The 24,213-nt window shown below is 49.6% G+C and overlaps 1 protein-coding gene across 1 annotated transcript in view; it reads right to left on the reverse strand.

The window, feature by feature from the left end:
- The window catches only part of LOC119970794 (UDP-glucuronosyltransferase 3A1-like), a 40,786-nt gene extending 39,757 nt beyond the window's left edge, over positions 1-1,029 (reverse strand). The window contains exon 1 of the mRNA XM_038805968.1: positions 756-1,029. Within this exon, the coding sequence (XP_038661896.1) occupies positions 756-849 (94 nt within the window). The 5' untranslated portion in view covers positions 850-1,029. The remainder of the gene's footprint in view (positions 1-755) is intronic.
- Between the last annotated feature and the right edge of the window lie 23,184 nt (positions 1,030-24,213).

Consider the following 24,213-nt stretch of genomic DNA (forward strand, 5'->3'; position numbering starts at 1 on the left):
TGGATTGGATTTGTTTATTGTCACGTGTACCAAGGTAAAGTGAAAAGTATTTTTCTGCGAGCAGCTCAACAGATCATTAAGTACATGGGAAGAAAAGGGAATAAAAGAAAATACATAATAGGGCAACAATGTAACTACATAACACCGGCATCGGGTGAAGCATACCGGGTTAGTGTTTTTAGAGCAAAGTATACTTTTCTGTTCTTCCTATCCAAGTCTATAACCTCACTCCCTGTTCCGTCTGACCAAAACCGACTCTCAGTTTTCCATCCATTAACCAAACTTTTGTCTGTGTTAATATATTACTCACCCCTTTGATCTGTCACCTTGAGCAATGACCTGATTAAAAGCCATTTGAGTATGTAAATACGTAAATGAAAATGACTTATTGTCACGAGTAGGCTTCAATGAAGTTGCTGTGAAAAGCCCCTAGTCGCCACATTCCGGCGCCTGTTCGGGGAGGCTGGTACGGGAATTGAACTCGCGCTGTTGGCCTGCCTTGGTCTTTTATTAAATCCAGCGATTTAGCCCAGTGTGCTAAACCAGCCCCTATACATGTAAACATGTAAAATACTTTCTCAAACATAAGGCATAAAAATCGAAATGTGTCTTTCCAACACCCTTAACAAACAGAACCTCAAATAACTTGCTAAATAAGTGAGATTTCACAGCATAAATCAGTCCCTGTTAAATTGGGAAGTGTTAAAAGAGGGTCAGAGGCGGCCCCCACTCTGGGCAATGCAGCCTGGACTTACCCAGCAGGACGGTAACCAGCATCTTGGCTGATTCTGCAGAGGTTAGAAACACGAATAGGAAAGGAAACTGGAGCAGTTTGACTCTCCCCGCCATGATCCAGTTGGAGGGCAGCTGGGGGATTGGGAAAGTTGGATCCAACAATCCGAGAAATGCTAGAAATATTCCAAACAGGAAGAAGCTATTGCTGAAAGAGCAACAACAGAAACAGCGAGAGCTGAACAATATTCCCCTCCTCCAGCAATAGCTAACTCCTCCTCGGCAACTACCAGCTCCGCTAGCAATCTACTAGCTTGTTTTCACACAAACAAACGCTGCCATTTCTCACGCGATATTTACATAACTGAACCGCCCCCAGCCACTGGATCTTTGTCCAAAAACTTCCCAGATTGGTAACAGGGAGGGAAGGACAAACATGAGCCAGGGAGACAGAGAGAATAGAGAGTCCTCACTGTCACAGCTCAGTGTGAAGCACACAGTGTCCTCACTGTCACAGCTCAGTGTGAAGCACAGTGTCCTCACTGTCACAGCTCAGTGTGAAGCACAGTGTCCTCACTGTCACAGCTCAGTGTGAAGCACACAGTGTCCTCACTGTCACAGCTCAGTGTGAGCACAAGTGTCCTCACTGTCACAGCTCAGTGTGAAGCACAGTGGCCCTCACTGTCACAGCTCAGTGTGAAGCACACAGTGTCCTCACTGTCACAGCTCAGTGTGAAGCACACAGTGTCCTCACTGTCACAGCTCAGTGTGAAGCACAGTGTCCTCACTGTCACAGCTCAGTGTGAAGCCAGTGTCCTCACTGTCACAGCTCAGTGTGAAGCACAGTGTCCTCACTGTCACAGCTCAGTGTGAAGCACAGTGTCCTCACTGTCACAGCTCAGTGTGAAGCACACAGTGTCCTCACTGTCACAGCTCAGTGTGAAGCCACACAGTGTCCCACTGTCACAGCTCAGTGTGAAGCACACAGGGTCCCCACTGTCACAGCTCAGTGTGAAGCACACAGTGTCCTCACTGTCACAGCTCAGTGTGAAGCACAGTGTCCTCACTGTCACAGCTCAGTGTGAAGCACACAGTGTCCTCACTGTCACAGCTCAGTGTGAAGCACACAGTGTCCTCACTGTCACAGCTCAGTGTGAAGCACACAGTGTCCTCACTGTCACAGCTCAGTGTGAAGCACAGTGTCCTCACTGTCACAGCTCAGTGTGAAGCACAGTGTCCCCACTGTCACAGCTCAGTGTGAAGCACAGTGTCCCCACTGTCACAGCTCAGTGTGAAGCACAGTGTCCTCACTGTCACAGCTCAGTGTGAAGCACAGTGTCCCCACTGTCACAGCTCAGTGTGAAGCACACAGTGTCCTCACTGTCACAGCTCAGTGTGAAGCACACAGTGTCCTCACTGTCACAGCTCAGTGTGAAGCACACAGTGTCCTCACTGTCACAGCTCAGTGTGAAGCACAGTGTCCCCACTGTCACAGCTCAGTGTGAAGCACAGTGTCCTCACTGTCACAGCTCAGTGTGAAGCACAGTGTCCTCACTGTCACAGCTCAGTGTGAAGCACAGTGTCCTCACTGTCACAGCTCAGTGTGAAGCACAGTGTCCTCACTGTCACAGCTCAGTGTGAAGCACACAGTGTCCTCACTGTCACAGCTCAGTGTGAAGCACAGTGTCCTCACTGTCACAGCTCAGTGTGAAGCACACAGTGTCCTCACTGTCACAGCTCAGTGTGAAGCACAGTGTCCTCACTGTCACAGCTCAGTGTGAAGCACAGTGTCCTCACTGTCACAGCTCAGTGTGAAGCACAGTGTCCTCACTGTCACAGCTCAGTGTGAAGCACAGTGTCCCCACTGTCACAGCTCAGTGTGAAGCACAGTGTCCTCACTGTCACAGCTCAGTGTGAAGCACAGTGTCCCCACTGTCACAGCTCAGTGTGAAGCACAGTGTCCTCACTGTCACAGCTCAGTGTGAAGCACAGTGTCCTCACTGTCACAGCTCAGTGTGAAGCACACAGTGTCCTCACTGTCACAGCTCAGTGTGAAGCACAGTGTCCTCACTGTCACAGCTCAGTGTGAAGCACAGTGTCCTCACTGTCACAGCTCAGTGTGAAGCACAGTGTCCTCACTGTCACAGCTCAGTGTGAAGCACACAGTGTCCTCACTGTCACAGCTCAGTGTGAAGCACACAGTGTCCTCACTGTCACAGCTCAGTGTGAAGCACACAGTGTCCCCACTGTCACAGCTCAGTGTGAAGCACAGTGTCCCCACTGTCACAGCTCAGTGTGAAGCACAGTGTCCTCACTGTCACAGCTCAGTGTGAAGCACAGTGTCCTCACTGTCACAGCTCAGTGTGAAGCACAGTGTCCTCACTGTCACAGCTCAGTGTGAAGCACAGTGTCCCCACTGTCACAGCTCAGTGTGAGGCACAGTGTCCTCACTGTCACAGCTCAGTGTGAAGCACAGTGTCCTCACTGTCACAGCTCAGTGTGAAGCACAGTGTCCTCACTGTCACAGCTCAGTGTGAGGCACAGTGTCCTCACTGTCACAGCTCAGTGTGAAGCACACAGTGTCCTCACTGTCACAGCTCAGTGTGAAGCACAGTGTCCCCACTGTCACAGCTCAGTGTGAAGCACAGTGTCCTCACTGTCACAGCTCAGTGTGAAGCACTGTGTCCTCACTGTCACAGCTCAGTGTGAAGCACACAGTGTCCTCACTGTCACAGCTCAGTGTGAAGCACAGTGTCCTCACTGTCACAGCTCAGTGTGAAGCACAGTGTCCTCACTGTCACAGCTCAGTGTGAAGCACAGTGTCCTCACTGTCACAGCTCAGTGTGAAGCACAGTGTCCTCACTGTCACAGCTCAGTGTGAAGCACAGTGTCCTCACTGTCACAGCTCAGTGTGAAGCACAGTGTCCTCACTGTCACAGCTCAGTGTGAAGCACACAGTGTCCTCACTGTCACAGCTCAGTGTGAAGCACAGTGTCCTCACTGTCCACAGCTCAGTGTGAAGCACAGTGTCCCCACTGTCACAGCTCAGTGTGAAGCACAGTGTCCTCACTGTCACAGCTCAGTGTGAAGCACAGTGTCCTCACTGTCACAGCTCAGTGTGAAGCACAGTGTCCTCACTGTCACAGCTCAGTGTGAAGCACACAGTGTCCTCTCTGTCACAGCTCAGTGTGAAGCACAGTGTCCTCACTGTCACAGCTCAGTGTGAAGCACAGTGTCCTCACTGTCACAGCTCAGTGTGAAGCACACAGTGTCCTCACTGTCACAGCTCAGTGTGAAGCACACAGTGTCCTCACTGTCACAGCTCAGTGTGAAGCACACAGTGTCCTCACTGTCACAGCTCAGTGTGAAGCACACAGTGTCCTCACTGTCACAGCTCAGTGTGAAGCACAGTGTCCTCACTGTCACAGCTCAGTGTGAAGCACACAGTGTCCTCACTGTCACAGCTCAGTGTGAAGCACAGTGTCCTCACTGTCACAGCTCAGTGTGAAGCACACAGTGTCCTCACTGTCACAGCTCAGTGTGAAGCACAGTGTCCTCACTGTCACAGCTCAGTGTGAAGCACTGTGTCCTCACTGTCACAGCTCAGTGTGAAGCACACAGTGTCCTCACTGTCACAGCTCAGTGTGAAGCACACAGTGTCCTCACTGTCACAGCTCAGTGTGAAGCACTGTGTCCTCACTGTCACAGCTCAGTGTGAAGCACAGTGTCCTTACTATCACAGCTCAGTATGAAGCACAGTGTCCTTACTATCACAGCTCAGTGTGAAGCACAGTGTCCTCACTGTCACAGCTCAGTGTGAAGCACAGTGTCCTCGTGACTTAATAAAGCTCATAGTCTCAAATGTGGAGAAGATGCTTTATTGTGAATTTGTTCTCTCTTCAAGTGTTACCTACGGCTACCTCAAGTGCTACTAGCTGGTGTGTCTGTCCTGCTACAAGTTCTGCCTTCCGTGAAGTGTGTCCTCACTTCCTGTCCTGGTCTATTTATATGGCTCTCCCGTGCTCCCTCTAGTGTTTGCTCAGTTGTATTGCATCTAGTTAACTTGTGATCACCACATCCCCCTTTTTTTCTTTACATATTTTCTGTACATCGTTAAAGAAAATTGTACATCCTGTCCCGGTGTATTTATAGCTCTCCCTCTAGTGTTTGCTCAATTGTATTGTATCTAGTCAATCTACGATCACCACATCCCCCTTTTTCTCTTTACATATTGTCTGTACATCGTTAAAGAAAATTATACAAAACAGTTACTTATGATATGCGTATCTATACAAGTGATGGTGCTATTGCATATTTTTACAAAGCCAATGTATTTATGAGTCCAATCTTAATAAAACATTTATGAGTCCAAACTTGATGAATTTGTTCAGTTTTTTTTTTCTTTTTGTTGTTGATGACGTGGTGATATTGATATTGCAACTCCGTTGTGAATGTTGTTGGTGTTCCTTGTTATTTTAAGTACCCAATGCATCATCCCGAGGTGTTTGCATGGTCACATCACTGATGTTGACTGGCATGGACTTTTTTCTGTGCTTGTGGTATTGATTTATTATCTCATCCGCCTTGGATGCTGGCGTGCTTGCTTGTTCTGGAGCAGATGTGAGTTTGTGTGATTCGTTGTCATCCCATGACATGTTTGTAGTCTTGTCATCGTTTTGCAGTGTGCTGTGGCATTGTCCTTCATGTGCCGAGTAGTACCATTGTGTACAAGTCGTTGTTTCATTGCTGTTGTTTCTGTCATTCCTGTCTTTGTTGTTTTCGTTGCCGTACTTGTTGCTGTTTTTGTCGTTTCTGTCTTTGGTGTTGTCGCCGTCGTTGTTCCTGACTTTGTTGTTTTCGTTGCCGTTCTTGTTGCTGTTCTTGTCGTTTCTGTCTTTGGTGTTGTCGCTATCTTTGTTCCTGACTTTGTTGTTTTCGTTGCTGTTCTTGTTGTTTCTGTCTCTGTCGTTGTCGCTATCTTTGTGCCTGACTTTGTTGTTTGTCTTGTCATGCTTCATGTTGCTTTTGTTCTTGCTGTTGTTGTTCTCGTTTCTGCTGTGCTTCTTTTGACTTTTGTTTTTCTTGTTATACTCTATGAGTGTCCCGTGTGGATAATTTCAGTCATTGAGCATTTCGTCTCGAGAGTGGTGCGAAAGATCTGATGTTGCATCGGTGCTGGTGACATCAATCATTTGTGGAGGATTTGATTCCTCATCTTTGCTTTCTTGGTGCTCCTCTTCTGGAGTCAAATTCTTCTCGATTTCATTTGACGCGGTGTCTCTGGATTCTTGGCGCTCCTCTTCTGGAGTCAAAATCTGCATGATTTCAGTTGACGTGGTGTCTCTGGACTCTTGGTGCTCCGCTTCTGGAGTTAAAATCTGCATGTTTTCATTCGGCGTTGTCTCTCTGGACTGTTGGGTGGCCCGACTCTGTGCTTCTGTACAGACAAGCTGAGAACTGTCAGTCTCGCTGTGATCCTGTACGTCGAGTGCGATCACCTTGTTACTGTTCTCGCTCTGTGCGTCGGTACAGACAAGCTGAGAACTGTCAGTCTCGCTGTGATCCTGTACGTCGAGTGTGATCACCTTGTCACTGTTTTCGCTCTGTGCTTCTGTACAGACAAGCTGAGAACTGTCAGTCTCGCTGTGATCCTGTACGTCGAGTGTGATCACCTTGTCACTGTTTTCGCTCTGTGCTGTCATCCAATGTATCGACGAGCTGCCTTGGCATCATGGTGTTGGATTCATTTACCACGAGTAGATTCGTGTTGAGCTTTGCAACGGTGTCGCTGATGCTGTGATCAGCATATCCAAATAACTCCTCCATGTCTGAGTAGTATTCTTTGAAACCCAAATCAGCTTCGTTGGCTTCTTCTACCACGAGTTGATTTGTGTTGAACTTTGCGACCGTGTCGCTGATGCTGTGATAAGCATATCCGACTGACTCAGCCATGTCTGAGTAGTATTCTTTGAAAACCAAATCATCTTGGTTGGATTCATCTACCACGAGTTGATTCGTGTTGTACTTTGCGACCGTGTCGCTGATGCTGTGATAAGCATATCCGACTGACTCAGCCATGTCTGAGAGGTAATCTTCGAAAAACAAATGCTCTTTTGTTGTTGCGGAATTCTTTTTGTTCTCTTCACTTGGGGTGGTGCAGACTGCTTTTTTCAGGGTGTTGTGCAAGTTGTTTTTTACTGTTGGTTTAAGTTCAGGCGTTTTTCTGTGTTCTGAGGCAAGACAATTTGTGTTTACCACTTTAAGTGCCTTGTTTTCAATTTTCGGGCATTTCCCTTTTAAGTGGGCGTGGTCGGGATGCTCAGACGTCAAGACGTCACGCGTGGGAATGAATTGCGCACGCGCAAATCGGCCTTCCTCCTTCACTGTGCGGTTTTGTGTCCATTGCGCATGCGCGGCTTCCGGTTCCGGCGCATGCGCAGACGCAATTTGTAGTTTTTTGCTTGCCCGAGACTGCAAAATGTGCTCCAACGCAATTTTATCGCGGATTTCAGCGTTTTTTTCTTCCTAAAAGTTGTGAGTTACCTTTTCTTTCCGATCTGGACTGGATTTCAGCGTTTTGGCTTTGTGAAAAATTCATGTTATTTCTTCTTTTTGATCTGTACTTTTCATTCGCGATTTCTTGTTCTTTTCGTGATTTTTTTAGTTTTGCATCACTCAGCCTCTCTGCAGTTTGGCCTCTGAGCATGCCTTGCTGTGTAAATTCCTTACAGTACTCTTCAAATTTGTTTAGTATCGTTTGTAAGCTGTTTCTGTCTTCACCTTTTGAGTATTTAAATCCATTATAAACTTTCGTAGGTTCATGTCCTTCGATGAGAATTGCTATTTTAATTTCGTCTGAGGCTGCTTCTGCATCATATGCTATGATACCGATATCGAACCATTGTTTAAACCTTTCCCAGACAGTTTTTACATTTCCAGTCGTGTCCAGCTGAAGTGGGAATCCAAGGCACGTCCTCCCATCAGCGATGTCTTCCCAAGTCGAATGTCCAGTAGGAGATTTCCATGCCATTTTGTTCTTTCTGTGTCTGCCACTGAGTTGTCCTGAAGTAAGCGTCTGAAGCCACTCCTGGGTACCATGTGTTGTTCCTCGTGACTTAATAAAGCTCGTAGTCTCAAATGTAGAGAAGATGCGTTATTGTGAATTTGTTCTCTCTTCAGAGCGTTACCTACGGCTACCTCAAGTGCTACTAGCTGGTGTGTCTGTCCTGCTGCAAGTTCTGCCTTCCGTGAAGTGTGTCCTCACTTCCTGTCCCCGTCTATTTATATGGCTCGTGCTCCCTCTAGTGTTTGCTCAGTTGTATTGTATCTAGTTAACTTGTGATCACCACAACACTGAGCTGTGACAGTGAGGACACTGTGCTTCACACTGAGCTGTGACAGTGAGGACACTGTGCTTCACACTGAGCTGTGACAGTGAGGACACTGTGCCTCACACTGAGCTGTGACAGTGGGGACACTGTGTGCTTCACACTGAGCTGTGACAGTGAGGACACTGTGCTTCACACTGAGCTGTGACAGTGGGGACACTGTGCTTCACACTGAGCTGTGACAGTGAGGACACTGTGTGCTTCACACTGAGCTGTGACAGTGAGGACACTGTGCTTCACACTGAGCTGTGACAGTGAGGACACTGTGCTTCACACTGAGCTGTGACAGTGAGGACACTGTGTGCTTCACACTGAGCTGTGACAGTGAGGACACTGTGTGCTTCACACTGAGCTGTGACAGTGAGGACACTGTGCTTCACACTGAGCTGTGACAGTGGGGACACTGTGTGCTTCACACTGAGCTGTGACAGTGAGGACACTGTGTGCTTCACACTGAGCTGTGACAGTGGGGACACTGTGTGCTTCACATTGAGCTGTGACAGTGAGGACACTGTGTGCTTCACACTGAGCTGTGACAGTGGGGACACTGTGTGCTTCACATTGAGCTGTGACAGTGAGGACACTGTGCTTCACACTGAGCTGTGACAGTGAGGACACTGGGCTTCACACTGAGCTGTGACAGTGAGGACACTGTGTGCTTCACACTGAGCTGTGACAGTGAGGACACTGTGCTTCACACTGAGCTGTGACAGTGGGGACACTGTGCTTCACACTGAGCTGTGACAGTGAGGACACTGTGTGCTTCACACTGAGCTGTGACAGTGAGGACACTGTGCTTCACACTGAGCTGTGACAGTGAGGACACTGTGCTTCACACTGAGCTGTGACAGTGAGGACACTGTGCTTCACACTGAGCTGTGACAGTGAGGACACTGTGTGGTTCACACTGAGCTGTGACAGTGAGGACACTGTGTGGTTCACACTGAGCTGTGACAGTGAGGACACTGTGCTTCACACTGAGCTGTGACAGTGGGGACACTGTGTGCTTCACACTGAGCTGTGACAGTGAGGACACTGTGCTTCACACTGAGCTGTGACAGTGGGGACACTGTGTGCTTCACACTGAGCTGTGACAGTGGGGACACTGTGTGCTTCACACTGAGCTGTGACAGTGAGGACACTGTGCTTCACACTGAGCTGTGACAGTGAGGACACTGTGTGCTTCACACTGAGCTGTGACAGTGAGGACACTGTGCTTCACACTGAGCTGTGACAGTGAGGACACTGTGTGCTTCACACTGAGCTGTGACAGTGAGGACACTGTGCTTCACACTGAGCTGTGACAGTGGGGACACTGTGCTTCACACTGAGCTGTGACAGTGAGGACACTGTGCTTCACACTGAGCTGTGACAGTGAGGACACTGTGTGCTTCACACTGAGCTGTGACAGTGAGGACACTGTGCTTCACACTGAGCTGTGACAGTGGGGACACTGTGCTTCACACTGAGCTGTGACAGTGAGGACACTGTGTGCTTCACACTGAGCTGTGACAGTGAGGACACTGTGCTTCACACTGAGCTGTGACAGTGAGGACACTGTGTGCTTCACACTGAGCTGTGACAGTGAGGACACTGTGCTTCACACTGAGCTGTGACAGTGAGGACACTGTGTGCTTCACACTGAGCTGTGACAGTGAGGACACTGTGCTTCACACTGAGCTGTGACAGTGAGGACACTGTGTGCTTCACACTGAGCTGTGACAGTGAGGACACTGTGTGCTTCACACTGAGCTGTGACAGTGAGGACACTGTGCTTCACACTGAGCTGTGACAGTGAGGACACTGTGCTTCACACTGAGCTGTGACAGTGAGGACACTGTGCTTCACACTGAGCTGTGACAGTGAGGACACTGTGCTTCACACTGAGCTGTGACAGTGGGGACACTGTGCTTCACACTGAGCTGTGACAGTGAGGACACTGTGTGCTTCACACTGAGCTGTGACAGTGAGGACACTGTGCTTCACACTGAGCTGTGACAGTGAGGACACTGTGTGCTTCACACTGAGCTGTGACAGTGAGGACACTGTGCTTCACACTGAGCTGTGACAGTGAGGACACTGTGCTTCACACTGAGCTGTGACAGTGAGGACACTGTGCTTCACACTGAGCTGTGACAGTGAGGACACTGTGCTTCACACTGAGCTGTGACAGTGAGGACACTGTGCTTCACACTGAGCTGTGACAGTGAGGACACTGTGTGCTTCACACTGAGCTGTGACAGTGAGGACACTGTGCTTCACACTGAGCTGTGACAGTGAGGACACTGTGTGCTTCACACTGAGCTGTGACAGTGAGGACACTGTGCTTCACACTGAGCTGTGACAGTGGGGACACTGTGCTTCACACTGAGCTGTGACAGTGAGGACACTGTGCTTCACACTGAGCTGTGACAGTGAGGACACTGTGCTTCACACTGAGCTGTGACAGTGAGGACACTGTGCTTCACACTGAGCTGTGACAGTGAGGACACTGTGCTTCACACTGAGCTGTGACAGTGGGGACACTGTGCTTCACACTGAGCTGTGACAGTGGGGACACTGTGCTTCACACTGAGCTGTGACAGTGGGGACACTGTGTGCTTCACACTGAGCTGTGACAGTGAGGACACTGTGCTTCACACTGAGCTGTGACAGTGAGGACACTGTGTGCTTCACACTGAGCTGTGACAGTGGGGACACTGTGCTTCACACTGAGCTGTGACAGTGAGGACACTGTGTGCTTCACACTGAGCTGTGACAGTGAGGACACTGTGTGCTTCACACTGAGCTGTGACAGTGAGGACACTGTGCTTCACACTGAGCTGTGACAGTGAGGACACTGTGTGCTTCACACTGAGCTGTGACAGTGAGGACACTGTGTGCTTCACACTGAGCTGTGACAGTGAGGACACTGTGCTTCACACTGAGCTGTGACAGTGAGGACACTGTGTGCTTCACACTGAGCTGTGACAGTGAGGACACTGTGCTTCACACTGAGCTGTGACAGTGAGGACACTGTGTGCTTCACACTGAGCTGTGACAGTGAGGACACTGTGTGCTTCACACTGAGCTGTGACAGTGAGGACACTGTGTGCTTCACACTGAGCTGTGACAGTGAGGACACTGTGCTTCACACTGAGCTGTGACAGTGAGGACACTGTGCTTCACACTGTGCTGTGACAGTGTGGACACTGTGCTTCACACTGAGCTGTGACAGTGAGGACACTGTGTGCTTCACACTGAGCTGTGACAGTGGGGACACTGTGCTTCACACTGAGCTGTGACAGTGAGGACACTGTGCTTCACACTGAGCTGTGACAGTGAGGACACTGTGTGCTTCACACTGAGCTGTGACAGTGAGGACACTGTGCTTCACACTGAGCTGTGACAGTGAGGACACTGTGCTTCACACTGAGCTGTGACAGTGAGGACACTGTGCTTCACACTGAGCTGTGACAGTGGGGACACTGTGCTTCACACTGAGCTGTGACAGTGAGGACACTGTGTGCTTCACACTGAGCTGTGACAGTGAGGACACTGTGTGCTTCACACTGAGCTGTGACAGTGAGGACACTGTGTGCTTCACACTGAGCTGTGACAGTGAGGACACTGTGTGCTTCACACTGAGCTGTGACAGTGAGGACACTGTGTGCTTCACACTGAGCTGTGACAGTGAGGACACTGTGCTTCACACTGAGCTGTGACAGTGGGGACACTGTGCTTCACACTGAGCTGTGACAGTGAGGACACTGTGTGCTTCACACTGAGCTGTGACAGTGAGGACACTGTGTGCTTCACACTGAGCTGTGACAGTGAGGACACTGTGCTTCACACTGAGCTGTGACAGTGAGGACACTGTGCTTCACACTGAGCTGTGACAGTGAGGACACTGTGCTTCACACTTAGCTGTGACAGTGAGGACACTGTGTGCTTCACACTGAGCTGTGACAGTGAGGACACTGGTGCTTCACACTGAGCTGTGACAGTGAGGACACTGTGTGCTTCACACTGAGCTGTGACAGTGAGGACACTGTGCTTCACACTTAGCTGTGACAGTGAGGACACTGTGTGCTTCACACTGAGCTGTGACAGTGAGGACACTGTGTGCCTCACACTGAGCTGTGACAGTGAGGACACTGTGCTTCACACTGAGCTGTGACAGTGAGGACACTGTGCTTCACACTGAGCTGTGACAGTGAGGACACTGTGCTTCACACTGAGCTGTGACAGTGAGGACACTGTGCTTCACACTGAGCTGTGACAGTGAGGACACTGTGCTTCACACTGAGCTGTGACAGTGAGGACACTGTGCTTCACACTGAGCTGTGACAGTGAGGACACTGTGTGCTTCACACTGAGCTGTGACAGTGGGGACACTGTGCTTCACACTGAGCTGTGACAGTGAGGACACTGTGCTTCACACTGAGCTGTGACAGTGAGGACACTGTGCTTCACACTGAGCTGTGACAGTGAGGACACTGTGTGCTTCACACTGAGCTGTGACAGTGAGGACACTGTGCTTCACACTGAGCTGTGACAGTGAGGACACTGTGTGCTTCTCACTGAGCTGTGACAGTGAGGACACTGTGCTTCACACTGAGCTGTGACAGTGAGGACACTGTGCTTCACACTGAGCTGTGACAGTGAGGACACTGTGCTTCACACTGAGCTGTGACAGTGAGGACACTGTGCTTCACACTGAGCTGTGACAGTGAGGACACTGTGCTTCACACTGAGCTGTGACAGTGAGGACACTGTGCTTCACACTGAGCTGTGACAGTGAGGACACTGTGCTTCACACTGAGCTGTGACAGTGAGGACACTGTGCTTCACACTGAGCTGTGACAGTGAGGACACTGTGTGCTTCACACTGAGCTGTGACAGTGAGGACACTGTGCTTCACACTGAGCTGTGACAGTGAGGACACTGTGTGCTTCACACTGAGCTGTGACAGTGAGGACACTGTGCTTCACACTGAGCTGTGACAGTGAGGACACTGTGTGCTTCACACTGAGCTGTGACAGTGAGGGACACTGTGTGCTTCACACTGAGCTGTGACAGTGAGGACACTGTGCTTCACACTGAGCTGTGACAGTGAGGACACTGTGCTTCACACTGAGCTGTGACAGTGAGGACACTGTGCTTCACACTGAGCTGTGACAGTGAGGACACTGTGCTTCACACTGAGCTGTGACAGTGAGGACACTGTGCTTCACACTGAGCTGTGACAGTGAGGACACTGTGCTTCACACTGAGCTGTGACAGTGAGGACACTGTGCTTCACACTGAGCTGTGACAGTGAGGACACTGTGCTTCACACTGAGCTGTGACAGTGAGGACACTGTGTGCTTCACACTGAGCTGTGACAGTGAGGACACTGTGCTTCACACTGAGCTGTGACAGTGAGGACACTGGTGCTTCACACTGAGCTGTGACAGTGAGGACACTGTGCTTCACACTGAGCTGTGACAGTGAGGACACTGTGCTTCACACTGAGCTGTGACAGTGAGGACACTGTGCTTCACACTGAGCTGTGACAGTGAGGACACTGTGCTTCACACTGAGCTGTGACAGTGAGGACACTGTGCTTCACACTGAGCTGTGACAGTGAGGACACTGTGCTTCACACTGAGCTGTGACAGTGAGGACACTGTGCTTCACACTGAGCTGTGACAGTGAGGACACTGTGCTTCACACTGAGCTGTGACAGTGAGGACACTGTGCTTCACACTGAGCTGTGACAGTGAGGACACTGTGCTTCACACTGAGCTGTGACAGTGAGGACACTGTGCTTCACACTGAGCTGTGACAGTGAGGACACTGTGCTTCACACTGAGCTGTGACAGTGAGGACACTGTGCTTCACACTGAGCTGTGACAGTGAGGACACTGTGCTTCACACTGAGCTGTGACAGTGGAGGACACTGTGCTTCACACTGAGCTGTGACAGTGAGGACACTGTGCTTCACACTGAGCTGTGACAGTGAGGACACTGTGCTTCACACTGAGCTGTGACAGTGAGGACACTGTGCTTCACACTGAGCTGTGACAGTGAGGGCACTGTGCTTCACACTGAGCTGTGACAGTGAGGACACTGTGCTTCACACTGAGCTGTGACAGTGAGGACACTGTGCTTCACACTGAGCTGTGCAGTGAGGACACTGTGCTTCACACTGAGCTGTGACAGTGAGGACACTGTGTGCTTCACACTGAGCTGTGACAGTGAGGACACTGTGTGCTTCACACTGAGCTGTGACAGTGAGGACACTGTGCTTCACACTGAGCTGTGACAGTGAGGACACTGTGGGCTTCACACTGAGCTGTGACAGTGAGGGACACTGTGTGCTTCACACTGAGCTGTGACAGTGAGGACACTGTGTGCTTCACACTGAGCTGTGACAGTGAGGACACTGTGCTTCACACTGAGCTGTGACGTGAGGACACTGTGTGCTTCACACTGAGCTGTGACAGTGAGGGACACTGGCTTCACACTGAGCTGTGACAGTGAGGACACTGTGTGCTTCACACTGAGCTGTGACAGTGAGGGACACTGTGCTTCACACTGAGCTGTGACAGTGAGGACACTGTGTGCTTCACACTGAGCTGTGACAGTGAGGACCACTGTGCTTCACACTGAGCTGTGACAGTGAGGACACTGGTGCTTCACACTGAGCTGTGACAGTGGAGGACACTGTGGCTTCACACTGAGCTGTGACAGTGAGGACACTGTGCTTCACACTGAGCTGTGACAGTGAGGACACTGTGCTTCACACTGAGCTGTGACAGTGAGGACACTGTGTGCTTCACACTGAGCTGTGACAGTGAGGACACTGTGCCTTCACACTGAGCTGTGACAGTGAGGACACTGTGCTTCACACTGAGCTGTGACAGTGAGGACACTGTGCTTCACACTGAGCTGTGACAGTGAGGACACTGTGCTTCACATTGAGCTGTGACAGTGAGGACACTGTGCTTCACACTGAGCTGTGACAGTGAGGACACTGTGTGCTTCACACTGAGCTGTGACAGTGAGGACACTGTGCTTCACACTGAGCTGTGACAGTGAGGACACTGTGCTTCACACTGAGCTGTGACAGTGAGGACACTGTGTGCTTCACACTGAGCTGTGACAGTGAGGACACTGTGCTTCACACTGAGCTGTGACAGTGAGGACACTGTGTGCTTCACACTGAGCTGTGACAGTGGGGACACTGTGTGCTTCACACTGAGCTGTGACAGTGAGGACACTGTGTGCCTCACACTGAGCTGTGACAGTGAGGACACTGTGCTTCACACTGAGCTGTGACAGTGAGGACACTGTGCTTCACACTGAGCTGTGACAGTGAGGACACTGTGTGCTTCACACTGAGCTGTGACAGTGGGGACACTGTGTGCTTCACACTGAGCTGTGACAGTGGGGACACTGTGCTTCACACTGAGCTGTGACAGTGAGGACACTGTGCTTCACACTGAGCTGTGACAGTGAGGACACTGTGCTTCACACTGAGCTGTGACAGTGAGGACACTGTGCTTCACACTGAGCTGTGACAGTGGGGACACTGTGTGCTTCACACTGAGCTGTGACAGTGAGGACACTGTGTGCTTCACACTGAGCTGTGACAGTGAGGACACTGTGTGCTTCACACTGAGCTGTGACAGTGAGGACACTGTGCTTCACACTGAGCTGTGACAGTGAGGGCTCTCTATTCTCTCTGTCTCCCTGGCTCATGTTTGTCCTCCCCACCCTGTTACCAATCTGGGAAGATTTTGGACAAAGATCTAGTGGCTGGGGGCGGTTCAGTTATGTAAATATCGCGTGAGAAATGTTTGTTTGTGGAAACTGATTTGAGGAAGAGGGTGAAAGTGCGTTGGAGGTGTTGTCAGAACTTGTTCCTGTTTCTGGGGGAAGGGAATGGGCTTAGCCTCAAGGGACAATTTTAACCAACTGTTCTCAGCAGCGTGGGTCCAATATAACCATTAATGGATTAGTTCTCAGAGCTGCAGAGGCAGCCAGTAGCAGTGTGAAAACAAGCTAGTAGATTGCTAGCGGAGCTGGGAGTTGCCGAGGAGGAGTTAGCTATTGCTGGAGGAGGGGAATATTGTTCAGCTCTCGCTGGTTCTGTTGTTGCTCTTTCAGCAATAGCTTCTTCCTGTTTGGAATATTTCTAGCATTTCTCGGATTGTTGGATCCAACTTTCCCAATCCCCCAGCTGCCCTCCAACTGGATCATGGCGGGGAGAGTCAAACTGCTCCAGTTTCCTTTCCTATTCGTGTTTCTAACCTCTGCAGAATCAGCCAAGATGCTGGTTACCGTCCTGCTGGGTAAGTCCAGGCTGCATTGCCCAGAGTGGGGGCCGCCTCTGACCCTCTTTTAACACTTCCCAATTTAACAGGGACTGATTTATGCTGTGAAATCTCACTTATTTAGCAAGTTATTTGAGGTTCTGTTTGTTAAGGGTGTTGTAAAGACACATTTCGATTTTTGTGCCTTATGTTTGAGAAAGTATTTTACATGTTTACATGTCTAGGGGCTGGTTTAGCACACTGGGCTAAATTGCTGGCTTTGAAAGCTGGCCAACAGCAAGGTTCAATTCCCGTACCAGCCTCCCCGGACAGGCGCCGGAATGTGGCGACTAGGGACTTTTCACAGTAACTTCATTGAAGCCTACTCGTGACAATAAACTATTTTCATTTCATATTCAAATGGCTTTTAATCAGGTCATTGCTCAAGGTGACAGATCAAAGGGGTGAGTAATATATTAACACAGACAGAAGTTTGGTTAATGGATGGAAAACTGAGAGTCGGTTAAATGGGTCATTTTGGTCAGACGGAACAGGGAGTGAGGTTATTGACTTGGATAGGAAGAACAGAAAAGTATACTTTGCTCTAAAATACTAACCCGGTATTCTTCACCCGATGCCGGTGTTATGTAGTTACATTAGAATTGGAACAGTACAGCACAGAACAGGCCCTTCAGCCCTCGATGTTGTGCCGAGCAATGATCACCCTACTCAAACCCACGTATCCACCCTATACCCGTAACCCAACAACTCTCCCCTTAACCTTACTTTTTAAGGACACTAAGGGCAATTTAGCATGGCCAATCCACCTAACCCGCACATCTTTGGACTGTGGGAGGAAACCGGAGCACCCGGAGGAAACCCACGCGCACACGGGGAGGATGTGCAGACTCCGCACAGACAGTGACCCAGCCGGGAATCGAACCTGGGACCCTGGAGCTGTGAAGCATTTATGCTAACCACCATGCTACCGTGCTGCCCTTCTATTGTTCTATTGTTCTATTGTTCTATTGTTGCCCTATTATGTATTTTCTTTTATTCCCTTTTCTTCCCATGTACTTAATGATCTGTTGAGCTGCTCGCAGAAAAATACTTTTCACTTTACCTCGGTACACGTGACAATAAACAAATCCAATCCAGTATATATTTAAAAAGGACTTAGTGTTCAGAGTAATTAGATGGAGGAAGCGATTTAACCACCGCTCCGGTTAAAGAGCAGGAATGTCTAAAATAGAGATTTAGACTGTGCACAGATCAGTTTGCTATCTAACTGGTCCACTCCCGATGATGAATCATAGAATTTACAGTGTAGGAGGAGGCCATTCAGCCCATCGAGACTGCACCTGCCCTTGGAACGAGCACCCTACATAAGCCCAGACTGAGTCCTGATCAAACCCAAATATGTCGAGCATGTCATTAACTCTCATTTACATTCATTTCAATCTCATTAGCGAGAATGCAATAGCCTCCCAGGAATTAACCGGCTCCCCAGCAGGAAATCACCTGGACGTGGTTTGTAATAAATGTGAAGCTGGTATAATTGCTGCTGAGGGGAACCGAGGAGGGGAGTAACCATTTCCAGTTTCCAGCATTCAGCTGAAGGGGACTGGACCATCTACCCCGGTGGGTGCTGTGTGAGGCCTTAAAACCATCTTTAAATATTGTGGATACTCAGAACAGGGGCAACTACAGCTGCTGCCGGCCTATCTGGCAAAACTCTTCCAGTACAGAGCCCTGCTCTTGGTTATATGCTGAAGGTCACTTTAACAGCAGCGGCTATTTAGCACAGGGCTAAATCGCTGGCTTTGAAAGCAGACCAGGGCAGGCCAGCGAGAGGCGATACCATGTCTTTGTTTTTTTTGTGAAAATGAGCTGATGTAGCTTTGTATTGGTACCAATAGCTTTAAGTTCCTGGGGGTCACCATCACCAACAGTCTGTCCTGGGCCACTCACGTTGATGCAGCAGTCAAGAAAGCCGAACAACGTCTCTACTTCCTGCGGAAGCTAAAGAAATTCAGCATGTCTGCATCGACTCTCACAAACTTCTACAGATGTGCCATAGAGAGCATCCTATCCGGCTGCATCACAGCCTGGTATGGCAACTGCTCGGCCCAAGATCACAAGAAACTGCAGAGAGTGGCGAACTCAGCCCAATGCATCACACAAGCTTGCCACCCCCACATTGATTCTGTCTACACCTCCCGCTGCCTCAGGAAGGCAGACAGCATTATCAGAGACCCCTCCCACCCAGGCATTGCCTTCTTCCAGAACCTTCCATCAGGCAGAAGGTACAGAAGTCTGAAGATTCGCACATCCAGACATAGGAACAGCTTCTTCCCCACAGCTACCAGACTCCTCGACTCCCCCTCGGACTGATCTGTTCCCTGTAAGAACACTATTCCCGACGTCCTATGCTGCACTTGCCCATGTATTTGCTTTGTTTGGCCCCTTGTTCCGTACTGTACCCAATCACTGTTTGTCGATGTCCCATTTCTCAATGTTCTCTGTCGATTATTCTTTTGTCTACGATGTACGTACTGTGTACGTTCCCTCAGCCGCAGAAAAATACTTTTCACTGTATTTCGGTACATGTGACAATAAATCAAATCAAACCAATATGGAACAGTGACGTTTCCTTCTTGTTTAATGGTTAATGTGATATTTGGAATGTTACTTGGTTGATTTTTAAATCTCTGTTACAGTTGCCCATTTAATAAACAAAATATTCTCAAGTGGCTTCTCGTGGGTACACGGGCCGTGTCTCCGATGGTTATTGCATCGCATTTTAATCAAATGTTGACTCCTGAACACTTCGCTTGACCTCCAGAAACGTCAGCACCACGGAGGCAGCAGCCAACAATCAAACACTCAGAGGAATAGCTGGGTTTCAGTATTGGGGATATCCTTGCGACCAAGGGCAAAGTGTGTGGATCGGGGAGGGTACCTGAGCACCATCTCCTTGATATTCCCGGCAGGGGTCTCGGGGCTCCTGCTGTGCCCGGGGTGGGTGTACAGAGCGAGGTTCTCCAGCACAACCAGCTCGCTGGATGACACTCTGATATGAAAATGAAATGAAAATCGCTTATTGTCACGAGTAGGCTTCAAATGAAGTTACTGTGAAAAGCCCCTAGTCGCCACATTCCGGCGCCTGTTCGGGGAGACTGGTACGGGAATCGAACCGTGCTGCTGGCCTGCCTTGGTCTGCTTTCAAAGCCAGCGATTTAGCCCAGTGAGCTAAACCAGGCCCTGTGAGAAGGATGAACACATAGGGCTGGGGTAGGTTTGGGGGATTTGAGGGTCCCGGGGTAGAAGCTCTAACTGATTGTTGGTCGCTGTCCTTCGCCAATTCCTTACAGATATAACAACATGGCTGGTTATGTCGGTCCCGCACCCCGGTGTGCTGGTGGGCAGCCTGGACATACAAACCCGGAGAAGGTGGCAGCATCGGCACATCCTGAAGGCAGAACCCCATGTGCAGGGTTGAAGACGCAGCCGCCCATCAGGCCGAGCAGGAACCCAGAGGTGTACAGGCACCGTTGGTCTTTTGCGCAGTTGATGGCCGCGGAATACTGTTTCTCAGCACAGAGAGACAGTGCAGCACCTGTGCCACCTCCTCGTGGGCTTGGCACTGTGTGGAGGACGGGGACACCTCCACCCGGTGGCCATGAAGGTCACTGCAGCCCACAACCTCCAAGCAACCTGTTCATTCCAGGGCTCGGCCGGAGACTAATGCGGCATTTCCCAAGCTACAGCCCACAGGTGTATCCTTGAGGTCATTGGTGAGGTCACCGATGCCGAGTCTCCCGGCAGGCCTCTGTGCAGAGTCACATGACAGAGGCTTCACGTGCTGTTGGGTGAATTGGACATTCTGAATTCTCCCTTCGTTTACCTGAACAGGAGCTGGAAAGTGGCGACGAGGGGATTCCCACAGTAACATCATTGTAGCGTTAATGTAAGCCTACTTCTGAACATTGGACATTTCTATTGCCCCTTGATGCAGATGGTGTGTCCCCACCCCACTGTTCCCACTCAGTGCTCCTCACTCTTCTTGATCCTCTGTGGTCTACTGTTGCATCTCGGTGTGTCCCCAGGATGCACATCAGGGTTGGAGTCAGCCTGCTGCTTTCCATTCCTTTGGGGATGTAGTCTGGAGGGGCCTGGAGCTGAGGGCCCCGGCCAACTTCTCAGTGTCACTGGCATCGCCGGGCGACACCCTGCTTTGCCCGCTGCCCTTGAGATGAGTCAGTGACAGGAGGGGGCGGCGGATTTGGAAGAACTGGAGACAGCCATCGTCTCCTTGGTGGCCCTGGGTTGGCCTTCAGCGCTTCCTCCTCCCGGATGGTGGCCGTAGAGCCCTGGGGGTCTCCACTGGATGGAGGGGCTGCTGGAGGGAGCTCCAGAGGCCCTTGAGTCACCTGACTCTCCCAGTCCTGGTGCCCAGGTCAAGGATGTCTCGGAGCGGCTACAGGACATTCTGCTGGGGCAGTGTGAACAGCCTGTGGGGTGGGACACATCGGTGCAAATGACATATGAAAGAAAAACAGCAAAAAAGGGAATAGGGATAACCCTGGGAATTACAACCAGTCAGTCTTACTTCGGTGGTAGGCAAAGTAATGGAATAGGATTTCTGAGCATCTGGAAAAACACTGCTTGATTAGGGATAGTCAGCACGGATTTGTGAGGGGTAGGTCTTGCCTTCCAAGTCTTATTGAATTCTTTGAGGAGATGACCAAGCATGTGGATGAAGGTAAAGCAGTGGATGTAGTGTACATGGATTTTAGTAAGGCATTTGATAAGGTTCCCCATGGTAGACTTACGCAGAAAGTAAGGAGGCATGGGATAGTGGGAAATTTGGCCAGTTGGATAACGAACTGGCTAACCGATAGAAGACAGAGAGTGGTGGTGGATGGCAAATATTCAGCCTGGAGCCCAGTTATCAGTGGCGTACCGCAGGATCAGTTCTGGGTCCTCTGCTGTTTGTGATTTTCATTAATGACTTGGATGAGGGAGTTGAAGGGTGGATCAGTAATTTTGCAGACGATACGAAGGTTGGTGGAGTTGTGGATAGTGAGGAGGGCTGTTGTCGGCTTCAAGAGACATAGATAGGATGCAGAGCTGGGCTGAGAAGTGGCAGATGGAGTTTAACCCTGAAAAGTGTGAGGTTGTCCATTTTGGAAGGACAAATATAAATGCGGAATACAGGGTTAACTGTAGGGTTCTTGGCAATGTAGAGGAGCAGAGAGATCTTGGAGTTTTTATTCATAGATCTTTGAAAGTTGCCACTCAAATGGATAGAGCTGTGAAGAAGGCCTATGGTGTGCTAGCGTTCATTAGCAAAGGGATTGAATTTAAGAGCCGTGGGGTGATGGTGCAGCTGTACAAAACCTTTGTAAGGCCGCATTTGGAGTACTGTGTGCAGTTCTGGTCGCCTCATTTTAGGAAGGATGTGGAAGTTTTGGAAAAGGTGCAAAGGAGATTTACAAGGATGTTGCCTGGAATGGAGAGTAGGTCATACGAGGAAAGGTTGAGGGTGCTAGGCCTTTTCTCATTAGAACGGAGAAGGATGAGGGGCGACTTGATAGAGATTTATAAGATGATTAGGGGAATAGATAGAGTAGACAGTCAGAGACTTTTTCCCCGGGTGGAACAAACCATTGCAAGGGGACATACATTTAAGGTGAATGGTGGAAGATATGGGGGGATGTCAGAGGTAGGTTCTTTACCCAGAGAGTAGTGGGGGCATGGAATGCACTGCCTGTGGAAGTGGTTGAGTCGGAAACATTAGGGACCTTCAAGCGGCTATTGGATAGGTACATGGATGACGGTAGAATAATGGAGTGTAGATTAATTTGTTCTTAAGGGCAGCACGGTAGCATTGTGGATAGCACAATTGCTTCACAGCTCCAGGGTCCCAGGTTCGATTCCCCGCTGGGTTACTGTCTGTGCGGAGTCTGCACGTTCTCCCCGTGTCCTGCGTGGGTTTCCTCTGGGTGCTCCGGTTTCCTCCCCACAGTCCAAAGATGTGCAGGTTGGGTGGATTGGCCATGATAAATTGCCCTCAATGTCCAAAATTGACTTTAGTGTTGGGTGGGGTTACTGGGTCATGGGGATAGGGTGGAGGTGTTGACCTTGGGTTGGGTGCTCTTTCCAAGAGCCGGTGCAGACTCGCTGGGCCGAATGGCTTCCTTCTGATCTGTAAATTCTATGATAATTTATGAAAATGGCAGGAAGATGGAAGCCTGTGGAAGGAGTCAGAAGAGGGGGAATGAAGGACAAGAACAAAGAGAGAAAGGGGATTAAGAGAAGTGATAGGCAGAGAATCATGGCCAGAATCTAACAGGCCCTCAGTAAAAATAACATGGCAAGGAATATTAAAAAAACAAGCTTCAAGGCTTTGTGCCTTAACTTGTGGAGTAACCGCAATAAAACGGATCAACTAAACGCGTAAATAGATGTAAACGGGTATGATATAGTCAGGATTACAGAGACACGGCTGTCAGGTGACCAGGGGTGAGAATTGCATGTCCAGGGGTATTCTGTATTTCTAAGGACAGACCAAAAAGAAAATGTGGAGTTGCAATGCTGGTTAAAGAGGAAATTAACACAATAGCGAGGAAGGATATTAGCTCTGACAATGTGGGGTCTGTATGGGTAGAGCTGAGAAAGATCACAGGGCGAAAATGTTAATGTGGGTTGTATATAGACCCCCAAATTGTAGTGGTGAGGTTGAGATTGGCGTTTAAACACAAAATTAGAGATGCATGTGATAAAGGAACATCTGTAATTATGGGTAACTTTAATCTGCCATAGATTGGTCAAATCAAATTGCAAAAGCAAACCACAGAGGAGGAATTTCTGGAGTGTATACAGGATGGTTACCTGGATTAATATGTTGAGGAGCCAATGAGAGAACAGGCTACCCCAGACTGGACACTGTATGATGAGAACAGAATCATTGGCAATCTGGTTGTGTACGACGTCTTGGGGATGAGGGACCGTAATATGATCGAATTTTTCATCAAGATAGAGTGTGACGTAGTTGATTCTGAGACTCGGGTGCTGAATCTAAATAAGGAAGCTACGATGGTGTGAGGCACGAGTTGCATTGGGAAACGTTAAAGGGCTGACAGTGGATAGGCAATGTCAAACATCCGGACAAATGTGAGGTAATGCATTTTGGAAGGTCTAATGCAGGTAGGGAATATACAGTGAATGGTTAGAACCCTCAAGAGTATTGACAGTCAGAGAGATCTAGGTGTACAGGTCCACAGGTCACTGAAAGGGGCAACACAGGTGGAGAAGGTAGTCAAGAAGGCATAAGGCATGTTTGCCTACATTGGCCGGGGCATTGAGTATAAGAATTGGCAAGTCATGCTGCAGCTGTATAGAACCTTAGTTAGGTCACACTTGGAGTATAGTGTTCAATTCTGGTCGCCACACTACCAGAAGGATGTGGAGGCTTTAGAGAGGGTGCAGAAGAGATTTACCAGGATGTTGCCTGGTATGGAGGGCATTAGCTATGAGGAGCGGTTGAATTAAATCGGTTTGTTCTCACTGGAACAACGAAGGTTGAGGGGTGACCTGATAGAGGTCTACAAAATTATGAGGGGAATAGACAGAGTGGATAGTCAGAGGCTTTTCCCCAGGGTAGAGGGGTCAATTATTAGGGGGCATAGGTTTAAGGTGCGAGGGGCAAGGTTTAGAGAAGATGTACGAGGCAAGTTTTCTTTACAGAGGGTAGTGGATGCCTGCAACTCGCTGCCGGAGGAGGGTGGTGGAAGCAGGGACGATAG

Source organism: Scyliorhinus canicula, chromosome 8, assembly GCF_902713615.1.
Source record: "Scyliorhinus canicula chromosome 8, sScyCan1.1, whole genome shotgun sequence".
NCBI lineage: Eukaryota > Metazoa > Chordata > Chondrichthyes > Carcharhiniformes > Scyliorhinidae > Scyliorhinus > Scyliorhinus canicula.